General features: G+C 54.4%; 1 protein-coding gene across 2 annotated transcripts; it reads right to left on the bottom strand.

Moving 5' to 3' along the window:
• Positions 1-429: 429 nt before the first annotated feature.
• On the bottom strand, positions 430-12,929 carry RCC2 (regulator of chromosome condensation 2). Of its 2 annotated transcripts, none has more exons than XM_069782357.1 (14): positions 12,709-12,929; positions 11,300-11,374; positions 8,607-8,965; positions 5,851-5,944; positions 5,214-5,357; positions 4,967-5,098; positions 4,784-4,872; positions 4,347-4,461; positions 3,929-4,095; positions 2,848-3,028; positions 2,638-2,743; positions 2,440-2,512; positions 2,228-2,305; positions 430-1,926 (listed from the first exon to the last, which is right to left on the bottom strand). In XM_069782357.1, exons 3-14 carry the CDS (start codon positions 8,958-8,960, stop codon positions 1,822-1,824), a joined length of 1,638 nt encoding a protein of 545 aa, XP_069638458.1. In that variant the 5' UTR covers positions 8,961-8,965; positions 11,300-11,374; positions 12,709-12,929; the 3' UTR covers positions 430-1,821. The 2 variants fall into 2 exon arrangements, with proteins under 2 accessions (XP_069638458.1, XP_069638460.1); XM_069782359.1 differs by lacking the exon at positions 12,709-12,929 and adding an exon at positions 11,453-11,471.
• Positions 12,930-13,133: the final 204 nt, after the last annotated feature.

Consider the following 13,133-nt stretch of genomic DNA (forward strand, 5'->3'; position numbering starts at 1 on the left):
CACAGAAATAGACATGCAAAAAAATACACGTGCATGCAAACCCATGGCACATGCATGCAGAAAAACATGCACGCATGCCCCTATAGACAGGTGCATGCACAAAACCACGCACGCGCAAAAATCCACTTGCATGCACAAAACCACACAAGCATGCATTAATACTCAGATATGCATGCATTGCCCCGTGTTTGCACCCTGCTTGTGAAATATTAAAGGGAAGTGTTGGGGGTGGGGGGGTATTTCGGGATGGAGGATGCTGTCGGCAGCAGGATGGTGCCCTCCAATGGCTGTGGATTTGCTTTTGGGGCTGCTGGGCGTGCATCACGGGGAGGGAAAAGCATCCCCTGCACATGTCTCTTTGGTTAAATTAATTAAATTTAAATTAAAAAGAAATAAAATAGGGGTGGATAAAGCGAGCGGAGCGAGGGGTGTACACAATGACGTCGTTTATTTAAACATTTACTCCAAGAAATATAAAAAAAAAACCATGAAGAAGACAATTACAGCACTAACCCAGGACCCTCTGCTAAAGGACGAGTTGTTCTGAGATCCTCGTGGTTCAGGATTCTTTTTTTCCTTGAGCCTCCTCCTTCGCTCGCCCGTGGCCGGAACAGGGCGGCCGAGGGGGGAGAAGTTTAATCAGGCTACAAATTATTTTGCTGGTGGGCAGGATGAACCAAAATGATGCTTTTGGGGCAGGTAAAAGTGGGGTTTTGGTGATTTCTCCACCCCCTGTTTAACTGGGGCCGCGGCACCCACTTGTGCCACAACCCCAAAAAACCTAATATTGCTAAAAAAGCGGAATATTTGACTTTTCCGCCCAGCTGCTCTCCCTGTCCTGGATATTTTATCTCTAACACACCCCCAAAAACCCCCAAAATAACCCCCAACCCCAAAGCAAATGAACTCCCCCCCCCCCTTTTTTTACTGCAAAACTCCCCGAATGGGTGCGAACGCCGCCCCCGAGCACCCAGCGCGACCCGTTGGGGAGAGCGGAAAGGACTTTAAAAAAAAGAATAAAAAATAATTCAAAATAAACCCTCCAAATTCCAAAATAAAAATTAAAAAAATCACCCTTGGGTTGCGTGGAGGCAGAGCTGGGCTCTGCTCGAAAAGGCACCTCGTTTCTCCAGCACAGTGCACAGCGTTGTAGGAGGGACTTTGGGCTGATACCAGGTGGAAATAATTAATAGTAACTAAAACAGATTAAGAAGAATTCCAAGAAAAAGCTTACGCGATGCTTTAGGGCTCCCCTCTTCATACCTGAGATCGCCCTGGGGTGGGCGAGGGCTGCGATAGCAGGGAGGGGAACCCCAAAATGATGCTGGGGATAGGTTTGGCCCTTGGGGAATGTGGGATGACATCCATATCCTGAATCCCTCCGGGAAAAGGGATGCTGGAGGAGGGGGGAACCCCCCCAAAATTATAGCACCCAAAGTGGGGGGTATTTGGGAAAAATGCCAAAAAATTGGATATCGGGGAAAAAGAGGTGTTTTGCAGCTACTCTTCAGGTCCCCAATTTTACCCCAAGCCCATGGCTGGGGTTATTTGCGGCTGGGAAAAGGGGAAATAATAAAAAGTGATGCAGAAAAATACAAATAAAATTAAAATAATTAAAAAAATACACCCCCCCCCCCAAATAAGCCTGGATGTGCCAAAAGATCCTGCTACGGTCGGGAACTCAAAAAGCCAGGGGAGGGGGGGGAATAAAAACTCCCAAGGCTTTGGAAATGGGAGAACAGGTAGTTAAAACCGCGGCTGGCTTGGAAAAGCGGGGTTTTTGGGGGGGGTATCCCAGGTCCCAGTTTGGGTGGGAGCCCCTCAGATGGTGCGGGGGTTGTATTCGGGCAGCTTGCGGAGCTTCTCTTTTTCGGTGTCGGTCTCGTCGCGGGCGATCACCAGCGAGTGGGCATAGCCCATGGCCACCTGGGATGAGGGCAAAGTGGGGAAACTGAGGCACGGGCCCACGCGCCTTGTTCCCTTCTGCTTTTTCCCCCACCTACTTTTATCCGGGACTGTGTTTGAGCATCCCATGGGGTGTGATGAGTTGTATACAGCCTCAGCCACTGCATTTATTTAAGGGGGGGGCCCCCACACGCCCTCCCTCCAGCACCCCATGGGTGTGATGAGTTGTGTACAGCCTCAGCTGCTGTATTTATTTAAGGCGGGGGGGGTGGGTGTCCACGTGCCCTCCCTCCAGCATCCTCTGGTGGGGTCCCCCATTCACCTGCTCCGTGTAGATCCCATCTAGGGTCTTCACCTCTTGGGCGGCTGTCGAGGATTTGGGCTTGTGGTCCCCGTAGCCCTGCCGAGTGCATCCCATGGAGAGGGGGGAAAATCAGTGGAGGGGGTGGGAAGCAGCCGGTCCCTCCCGCTAGCAGCTGGGGGGGAGGTTTTGGGGCGTCAAGGGGTTGGGGGTCCCCAGTAAATCCTTCTTACCAGTTCCCCGAAGGTGGGCGAGGGACCCCAGCTGATGGTGCTCTCATCTGCCGCCACGATGATGCTGCTCTTCCTGCAGCGGGGTGCAAGGCAGGGTGACCCTGTGCCCCCCCCACCGAGCTGCCCCGCAGGAGGCTGCACCCCAAAACCCCAAGAAATTAGGGTGGGGTTTCTGGGGGGAGAGGTCCTTGGACTTACCCACAGGCTAGGCTGCGGATTTTCCAGCCGCAGAGGTCCTGCACGGCTTTGGGGTACATGGTGGACTCCCGGGAGGTGTTGGTGGCACCCCAAAAAAACAAGCCGCCTGCAAAGCCCCGACATTGCCCGTCAAACTACGGCATGCCCTGAGCATCCCCCAAACCGCTCCAAATAACGACGGATTTTGCTTTAAAACGCCCAAATCCCGACCTGTCTCGCTGACGGCGAAGGAGCACGTGTAGCCGGCGTAGATCTGCGCCGCCCCGCGCCCCGGGAAGTCGAAGAGCTTGACCAGCCGCGGCACCATCTCGTCCTTCTGCTCGGCATGGCCCAGCCGCCCGTAGCCCCCAAATCCCCAGGAGAAAACGCGCTTCTGCGAGTCCAGGACGAGCTGGGAATGGAGAAATATCCCCCGACACCATGAGCAGCTGAGACCTGACCAGTTCAGCGCAGGGAAAACTGCCGCAGCCACAATAAACAGCAGCGATTGCAGCGAGTATTGCAAATGCTAAATGCGCGCTGCAATTATTTATCCTTAAATGCACTCTGCAAATTTCTGTCCTTAAATGCACCCTGCAAATATTTATCCTTAAATGCACTCTGCAAACCTCTGTCCTTAAATGCACTCCGCCAATCTTTAGCCTTAAATGCACGCTGCATGTATTCATCCTTAAACGCACACTGCAAATATTTATCCTGATATGCACGCTGCAAATCTCTATCCTAAAGCGCACGCTGCAGGTATTTATCCTTATATGCACAACGCAAATCTCTATCCATAAATGCACACTGCAAACCTCTCTGCTTATATGCATGCTGCAAAACTTTATCCTTAAATGCATGCTGCAAATCTCGACCCTTAAGTGCATGCTGCAAATCTTTATCTTTATACACACGCTGCAAATTTCAATCCTTAAAGGCATGCTGCAAATCTTCATCCTTAACGTGCATAGGGCAAAACTTTATCCTTAAATGTATACTACAAATACTTATCCTTATATGCACACTGCAAATCATGATCCTCAAATGCACGCTGCAAACCTCTATCCTTAAATGCACACTGCAAGTATTTCTCCTTATGTGCATGCTGCAAAACTTTATCCTTACGTGCATGCTGCATTTATCCTAAAACGCATGCTAAAACTCTCTAGCCTTAAATGCGCCCTGCAAACGTTTATCCTTACGTACACCCTGCAAACATTTAGCCTTACACGCTCCTGCAAAGGCTTCCCCTCAAACGCATGCTGCAAATCTTTCGCAATTAACGCGTGCCGCAAATATTCACGCGTACCGTGTGGTTGGCCCCGCACGCCACGTCCCGCACCACCACGTTGGGGACGGGCAGGATCTGCCCATCTTTGGTCTTCTCGATGAAGATGGCCACACGGCGCGGCACCAGCTCGCAGTCGTACTCTATCCGCTGCGCCCGGGCGATGAATTTCCCATCCGAATTATGCCCTGCCGACAAGCGCCGGGATGAAAACGGGGTGTCCCCCCTCCCTGCGCCCCATTATTTCCAAGCCAGCTGCAGAAACCCCCTCTCCTCTTGCAACCCCCTTGTTATTTGCAGCTCCCACCCCCCTCTTTTTGCTGGAGGTCAAGCGATGCTTCAGTTGCCCAGATGGGGAAACTGAGGCAGGGCGGGGTTTTTTTCCCCAACCCCACAATAGCGCAAAATTTTAGCAAAGCGCCCCAAAACAGCACCGTACCCAGCTGCCCGTACTCAGGGCACCCGAAGGAGTAGAGGTTTCCTTTGCAATCCATGATCATGCTGAATTCGGCCCCGCAAGCCAGTTTGGTGATGGGCTGCCCGTTGTACATGATCTGCAGGAGAAGCAGAAAAAGGGGTTGAAAAAAAAGCCCCCACCAAAAACTCGAGAAAAAAGGCAAAAAGCTGAATTTCCCTGGGGAAATCCCCAAATCCTGGGTTTTATTTGACATTCTTGCCGTTTATTTTAAATTCTTGCATTTTATTTTAAACTCTTGCCATTTATTTTCCCACCACAGCCAGAAATGACTCCCTCCCCAAGAGGGATGTCCTTGCATCCTAAAGGGTTTGAGCTCTTCTAGGAATTTTTTTCAATGAGAAAAAAAACCCCATATCTGCCAGTTTTGCACCCAAACCCCAGGAGGGGAATGGCGATACCTGCGTAGGGCTGGGCACGGCGTCCGTCTGGTTCCCCAGCCCCAGCTGCCCCATTTTATTCTCCCCGAAGGCGAACACCGAGCCGCTTTCTGCAACATCAAAATAAAAAAAAAGAAAAGGCGTTTTTGGGGCAAAATGGGCCGATTTCAGCCCATTTTGAGTTTTTTTCCCCTCCCTCAATACCTGTAAGTGCCAGAGTGTGGTTACGGCCGCAGGCTGCCAGCACGATGGCTTCGCCCCCCAGCACCTCGATGAGCTTCGGGGCTTCCACCCGCTTCGTGTCCCCGTGGCCCAATTGCCCTTTTTCATTGCGACCTAGCCAAAAATTGTGATTTTTCGCAGCAAAACAGGAGGACGAAACCTCCTGGCATGGCGGCATGATCTTTTTTTTTTTTTTTTTTTGAGGGGGTACCTCCCCCAAACCGCTCACCCCAGCTCCAGAGCTTGCCCTCGGCGGTGATGAGCAGGCTGTGAGCAGCGCAGGGTCCCGAAACCACGCTCCGCACCTGAATACCTGAGAGACATCCGTACCTGTGCGGCCCCCACAAGTTCTGGCCCAGATTACGATATGCAACTGTATTTAAAAAAAAAATTTTAAAAATTAATTAATAAAAAATTTTAATTAAATATAAAGGCGCAGAAAATAAGCAGAAAAAAAATTAAATATAAATGCATAAAAAGTAAGCAGCGCGTTTATTTTGCTTTGCAGGAGATCCAGCGCACTCCAAGGTCTGGCCCAGATTATGCTACGCAAGTGTAAAAAAACCCCCTCCAAAAATATTAATTCATTAAAAATTAGTTAAATATTTATGCATAAAAATAAGCAGAAAAAATGAATTAAATATAAAGGCATAAAAAATAAGCAATGCGTTTAGTTTGCTTTGCAGGATACCCAGCGCACCCCGCATCCCAGATTACAACATGCAACTGGTTTAAAAAAAACCCCAAAATATTAATTAAAAAAAAAAAATATAAATGCATAAAAATAAGCCGAAACAAATTAATTAACGTATAAATGCATAAAAAAGCAGCATATTTTGCTTTGCAGGAGCCCCAGCCCCCCTCACCTTGCTGCTTAGGCACTTCTTTGCGGCCGATCAAGTCCCAGTTGGTGGCTCCGAAGATGAGGAGCTGCCCCCGGCACTTGGAGCCCTCCAGTTTCTGCAAGGAACCGGGAAACCATCAGTGACCTGGGGACGTGGGGGGACATCGGGGACACTGGGGACGTGGGGGGACAGGGAGGACATTGGGGACGTGGGGGACACAGGGGACATTGGGGACGTGGGGGACATGGGGACTTCAGGGACGTGGGGGGACATCGGGGACACTGAGGACGTGGGGGGACAGGGAGGACGTTGGGGATGTGGGGGACACAGGGGACATCGGGGATGTGGAGGGACATCGGGGACGTGGGGGAACATGGGGACACTGGGGGGACATGGGGACACAGGGGGGACATGGGGACGTGGAGGGACATCGGGGACGTGGAGGGACAGGGAGGACATTGGGGACGTGGAGGGACATCGGGGACACTGAGGACGTGGGGGGACAGGGAGGACGTTGGGGATGTGGGGGACACAGGGGACATCGGGGATGTGGAGGGACATCGGGGACGTGGGGGGACATGGGGACACTGGGGGGACATGGGGACGTGGAGGGACATCGGGGACGTGGAGGGACAGGGAGGACATTGGGGACGTGGGGGGACATCGGGGACACTGAGGATGTGGGGGGACAGGGAGGACGTTGGGGATGTGGGGGACACAGGGGACATCGGGGATGTGGAGGGACATCGGGGACGTGGGGGGACATGGGGACACTGGGGGGACATGGGGACACTGGGGGGACATGGGGGGACAGGGAGGATGTTGGGGATGTGGGGGACACAGGGGACATCAGGGACGTGGAGGGACATCGGGGACGTGGGGGGACAGGGAGGACATTGGGGACGTGGGGGACACAGGGGACATTGGGGACGTGGGGGACATGGGGACTTCAGGGACGTGGGGGGACATTGGGGACACTGAGGACGTGGGGGGACAGGGAGGACGTTGGGGATGTGGGGGACACAGGGGACATTGGGGACGTGGGGGGACATGGGGACACTGGGGGGACATGGGGACACAGGGGACATCGGGGACGTGGAGGGACATCGGGGACGTGGAGGGACAGGGAGGACATTGGGGACGTGGGGGACATGGGGACTTCAGGGATGTGGGGGGACATTGGGGACACTGAGGACGTGGGGGGACAGGGAGGACGCTGGGGATGTGGGGGACACAGGGGACATTGGGGATGTGGGGGACACAGGGGACACGGGGGACATGGGGGGACAGGGAGGATGTTGGGGATGTGGGGGACACTGGGGACGTGGGGGGACAGGGAGGACGTTGGGGATGTGGGGGACACAGGGGACATTGGGGACGTGGGGGGACATGGGGACATGGAGGACATTGGGGAAGCAGGGGGACATGGGGGACACAGGGGACATGAAGGATGTGGGGGAGATGGGGGATGTGGGGGACATTGGGGACATCTGGGACATGGTAGACATCGGGGCCACGGGGGGGACATTTTGCGATATGACCCCATTAAAGCACCTGCTGCCCCGTGCCCCCCCCGGGACCCAAAGCCAAGCGCTCCCCTCGTTTTCAGCATCCCCTTGCAAATCAAAAAAAGGTTGGAAACTTGGGGGGGGGGGGGTTGCTTTTGGCCCCCCCAAAATGTGTTGGAGCTTTTAAGAAGTCGGGGGGGTCTGATAAGGGGGGGCAGGAGGGATGAGGGGTGCTGCCGGATTCTTTTTGCCCCCCAAAAAAGGGGGGAAAAGGGGAGCGATGCAAAGGGGGGGGGAGGTTGGGGAGGGGCTCCCCACTTGTGCAATGAAGTGGCTCAATAAGGGGGGGCAGCGTGGGAGCACAATTATGGGGTGCAATAAAGGGGGTGCGACTTTTGGGGGGTCAATTTGGGGGTACCCGGGGGCATGCAACGAGGGGGTGCGCTAAGGGGGGGGTGCATTGGGGGGGGGTTGCGATGAAGCGCTGCGTTATTGGGGTGCATTGGGGGGTAACAAAGGGGTGCAACGAAGAAAAAAATGGGGTGCATTAGGGAAGTGCAATAAGGGGGTACAATGAGGGGTAGGATGGGGGGGTGCAGCGCGGCGATGCAACGGGGGGGTGCAAAGGGGGGGTGCATTAAAGGAGGGGTGCCAAGGGGGGGGTTGCATTAGGGGGTGCCAAGGGGGGGGTGCCTTAGGGGGTGCAAAGGGTGGGTGCATTAAAGGAGGGGTGCCAAGGGGGGGGTTGCATTAGGGGGTGCAAAGGGGGGGTGCAAAGGGGGGGTGCATTAAAGGAGGGGTGCCAAGGGGGGGGTTGCATTAGGGGGTGCAAAGGGGGGGTGCAAAGGGTGGGTGCATTAAAGGAGGGGTGCCAAGGGGGGGGTTGCATTAGGGGGTGCAAAGGGGGGGTGCAAAGGGTGGGTGCATTAAAGGAGGGGTGCCAAGGGGGGGGGTGCATTAGGGGGTGCAAAGGGGGGGTGCAAAGGGGGGGTGCATTAAAGGAGGGGTGCCAAGGGGGGGGTTGCATTAGGGGGTGCAAAGGGGGGGTGCATTAAAGGAGGGGTGCCAAGGGGGGGGTTGCATTAGGGGGTGCAAAGGGGGGGTGCATTAAAGGAGGGGTGCCAAGGGGGGGGTTGCATTAGGGGGTGCCAAGGGGGTGGTTGCCTTAGGGGGTGCAAAGGGGGGCTGCATTAAAGGAGGGGTGCCAAGGGGGGGGTTGCATTAGGGGCTGTGTGTGCAAAAGGGGGTGCTGCCCCCCCCCCCGCTCACGATGCGCTCCTTGCTGTGCTCGGGCTCGCAGATCACGACGCTCTGGCCCCTCGCCGCTCCTCCTCCTCCTCCTCCTCCTCCGCCGGCAGCACCGGCCCCCCCGGGCCTGCCGGGCCTCCTCCCCCCGGGGCTGCCGTCCCTCGCCCGCCGGGCCGGGGGAGTTTCTTCCTCGCTGCTTCCTCCGCTGCTCCCCCCGCCGAGCTCCGGCCGCGGTCGTCGCTTCCCTCCCGCCGTTGCTGTCGCCGCCGGGCCGGGTTGCTTCTTCCTCCTCCTCCTCCTCCTCGTCACCGCCGCCGTCGCCCCGTTGCCCGGGCCCGTTTCCCAGGGCGGTCCCGCCGCTTTCCTCCGGGGCATGGCGGCTGGGGACGGGGACGGGGACGGGGACGGGCCCCGGCGTCACCCGCCCGGCCCCACAGGCGGCCGCCACCCCCCCCTCCACGATGGCGGCGGGGGGGGGGGGGGGCACACACACCACACACAAAAAAAAAGTCTTGGGGGGGTCATCACACGCGCGCACACACGGGGCCCCGAGTGGACTTGGGGGAAGTTTGAGGAGGGGGGTAAAAGCAGGGGTGCAAAATGGGGGGGTTAAAAGCAAGGGTGCAAAAAGGGGGGTCAAAAGCAAGGGTGCAAAATGGGGGGGTTAAAAGCAGGGGTGCAAAATGGGGGGTGCAAAGGAGGATTTGCAAAGGGGGGGCAAAAGCAGGGGTGCAAAATGGGGGGGTAAAAGCAGGGGTGCAAAAAGGGGGGTCAAAAGCAGGGGTGCAAAAAGGGGGGGTAAAAGCAAGGGTGCAAAAAGGGGGGTCAAAAGCAGGGGTGCAAAATGGGGGGTTAAAAGCAGGGGTGCAAAATGGGGGGTGCAAAGGAGGATTTGCAAAGGGGGGGCAAAAGCAGGGGTGCAAAATGGGGGGGTCAAAAGCAGGGGTGCAAAATGGGGGGTTAAAAGCAGGGGTGCAAAATGGGGGGTGCAAAGGAGGATTTGCAAAGGGGGGGCAAAAGCAGGGGTGCAAAATGGGGGGGTCAAAAGCAGGGGTGCAAAATGGGGGGTTAAAAGCAGGGGTGCAAAATGGGGGGTGCAAAGGAGGATTTGCAAAGGGGGGGCAAAAGCAGGGGTGCAAAATGGGGGGGTCAAAAGCAGGGGTGCAAAATGGGGGGTTAAAAGCAGGGGTGCAAAATGGGGGGTGCAAAGGAGGATTTGCAAAGGGGGGGCAAAAGCAGGGGTGCAAAATGGGGGGGTCAAAAGCAGGGGTGCAAAATGGGGGGTTAAAAGCAGGGGTGCAAAATGGGGGGTGCAAAGGAGGATTTGCAAAGGGGGGGCAAAAGCAGGGGTGCAAAATGGGGGGTCAAAAGCAAGGGTGCAAAATGGGGGGGTTAAAAGCAGGGGTGCAAAATGGGGGTGCAAAGGAGGATTTGCAAAGGGGGGGCAAAAGCAGAGGTGCAAAATGGGGGGGTAAAAGCAAGGGTGCAAAATGGGGGGGTTAAAAGCAGGGGTGCAAAATGGGGGTGCAAAGGAGGATTTGCAAAGGGGGGGCAAAAGCAGAGATGCAAAATGGGGGGGTAAAAGCAAGGGTGCAAAATGGGGGGGTTAAAAGCAGGGGTGCAAAATGGGGGGGTGCAAAGGGGGCAAAAGGAGGATTTGCAAAGGGGGGGAAAGCAGGGTTGCAAAAACGGGGGTGCAAAGGGGGGGCAAAAGGAGGATTTGCAAAGGGGGGTGCAAAGGGGGGTTGCAAAAAGGGGGGTGCAAAGGGACGGGATGCAAAGGGGGGGCAAAAATGACAGCTTGCAAAGGGGGGGTGCAAAGGGACGATTTGCAAAGGGGGGGGCAAAAGCAGGGTTGCAAAAACGGGGGGTGCAAAGGGGGGGCAAAAGGGAAGATTTGCAAAAGGGGAGGTGCAAAGGGGGGGTTGCAAAAAGGGGGGGTGCAAAGGGACGATGTGCGGGGGGGGTCCAAAAGTGGGGTTGCAAAGGGGGGGGGAATGCGAAAAGGGGGGGATTGCGAAAAGGGGGGGTTGGAAAGGGGCGAATTGCAAAGGGGGGGTTGTGGGGGGGGTGCAAACGGGGGGGGATGTAAAAGGGGGTTTTAAGGGGGGGTTGCAAAGGGGAATTCACAACCCGGGGGGGGGTTGCAAGGCAAGAAAACAGCCCGGAGACAAAAAGCCCCCCCCCTCCTCCCGCCAGGGCAGTGGAGGGGAGCTGTGCACCGGGGGGGGGGTAGGGGATCCCCCCTCCCTTCTCCCCCCCCAACCCCCCCCCGCACCCCCACACCTGCTCTCGGGGGGGCCCCGCTTGTGCTCCTCCTGCCTCTGGCCTTTTTTATTTGCTTGTTTGGGTTTTTTTTGGAGGGGGGGGCTTTTTTTTTTTTTTTGCTTGGGGGGGATGATTTTGGGGGGGGGCAGCCCGAGCCGCCCAGGGGGCTGGGGTTTTTTTGCAACCCCCCCCCCGGCTCCATCCCTCTCCCTCCGTCTGCCCCCCCCCTTTTTTTTTTTTAATTTCCCTTTTATTATTGCTGGTGAACAATGGGATCTCTGTCTGGCCCCATTAAACCACGTGGATCCGCCTGCCTTCTCCTTTTTTTTTTTTTTTTTTTTTTTTTTAAGGCTTTTTAAGCCCCCCCCATCCCCTTTCCCCTCCTCCTCCTCCCCCCCCCTATTCCCTGCCTCCCCCCCCCCCTCACCCCTCCCCGAATTGCAAACCTGATTTTAGGGCGAAGGGTGCAGCATAAAGAAAGCAACAACTCGGGGCCTTTGCAATATTTTTGGTGGTGTTTCCTGTTGCAGAAAAAAGGAGGTAATTTTTTTTTTCTTTTTTTTTTTTTTTTTCCCTTTCCTCCCTTAGCGCCCACCCACCAGATGCACTTAAAATGTAAATATGAGCCGCCAGAACAAATGCTACAATACAAAACAGAAACACATGTATGGGCAGGAAAGGGAAAGGGAAAAAAAAAAAAAAAAAGAATCAGCCTGCTTTGCAGAGGAAGAGGCTGCAAAAGTCCAGCTCGGCACACACAGCTCCATCTTTAGGACAGGAAGACTCGGGGAGGGTGAGAGCGAAGAATTAGAGCAAAGGGATTCCCCTTCTGCAGCAGCAGTGATGCTCACGCTCCCCTTCTTGCTAAGGGATTTAAGTTTTTGCAAAGGAAAATGCCCACCTTCTTGCAAAGAATAATGATAATTATTTTTTGCGAGAGCAAAATGCGCTCGCTCCCCTGTTGCAAAGGGGTGGGGGTTTTCCCCCAAGAAATAAATGTATGTATTGCCTTTATTGCAAAGTGGTTTTCCCCCAAGAAATAAATGCATATATTACCTTTATTGTAAAGTGGTTTTCCCCCAAGAAATAAATGCATGTATTACCTTTATTGCAAAGTGGTTTTCCCCCAAGAAATAAATGCATGTATTGCCTTTATTGCAAAGTGGGTTTTCAAAAGAAATAAGCGCACGTGTTGCCTTCATCGCGTAGAGTTTTTGCACTGGAAAGGTGCTCTCCTTCCCTTTGCTGCAAAGCAAGATTTTTGCAGGAGCAAAGTTCTGCTCCCCTTCTTGCAAAGCAAGTTTAATTGCAGAGGGAAGACACACTCTGTCCCCAAAAAAGAGATTTATTTTTGCAGGAGCAAAGTTCTGCTCCCCTTCTTGCAAAGCAAGTTTAATTGCAGAGGGAAGACACACTCTGTCCCCAAAAAAGAGATTTATTTTTGCAGGAGGGAAGGCATGCTTACTCTCCTTATTGCGGAGTTTTTTTACCAGGGGACGATTCCCTTTATTGCAAGGAGAAATTTTGCAGGAGGGGAAGATGTGCGCATTTGCCTTGACCCTCCTTAGGAGCTTCATTTTTGCTGTCCCTGCGCCGTCCCGTCCAGGCGCACCGGGACAGGATGGATTTACAATTTGCGATGCAATTACAACATGCGACGTATTTGCAATTTGCGATGCGTTTGCAATATGTGATGCATTTGCAATTTGGGGACCTGGGCTCACGGGATGCTCAGTGGGCACCATTTGCAAAAACCACCACGAAACGCCGAACCGCTGGCAAAACCCTGGTGTTATTTAAGAAAAAGAACCTCCTCGGTGGTTTAAACAGGATAAAAAATTAGTATATTACTTACTGAATCATCCACGAAGCATCTCAGCACTGGGACGGCCCGTCCCGCCGCTGCTCCGGCTGGATTTGGGAGATCAAAGGTTGGATGGAGAAAAATACGGCGCGATGCGCTCCCCCGGGAAAGGACGCAAAGCGGCACCGCCGTCTCAAACCAGCAGCACCCCCCCCCAAAAAAAAAAAAAAAAAAGCCAGTGCAACGCTGGGGTTTTAAAAGGGCTTTTGTTGAGGAGGAATAATTTGGCGGTGATGATTCCCCTCGCTGCCGGGATGGGTTTCGGCGTGCAGCCCGAGTGCCCGGGCCAAATTCCCCTCCCATTTACCTGCTTGCCCCTATCAACGGCAGATTTTTCCCTTAAAATTTGGGGTATTTTGGGGACTGTTCTGCAGCTTTTTTTGCCCTAATTCTGGTAAAAATGAAAAATTAAAGTA

The sequence above is a fragment of the Haliaeetus albicilla genome, chromosome 4, assembly GCF_947461875.1.
Source record: "Haliaeetus albicilla chromosome 4, bHalAlb1.1, whole genome shotgun sequence".
Lineage (NCBI taxonomy): Eukaryota > Metazoa > Chordata > Aves > Accipitriformes > Accipitridae > Haliaeetus > Haliaeetus albicilla.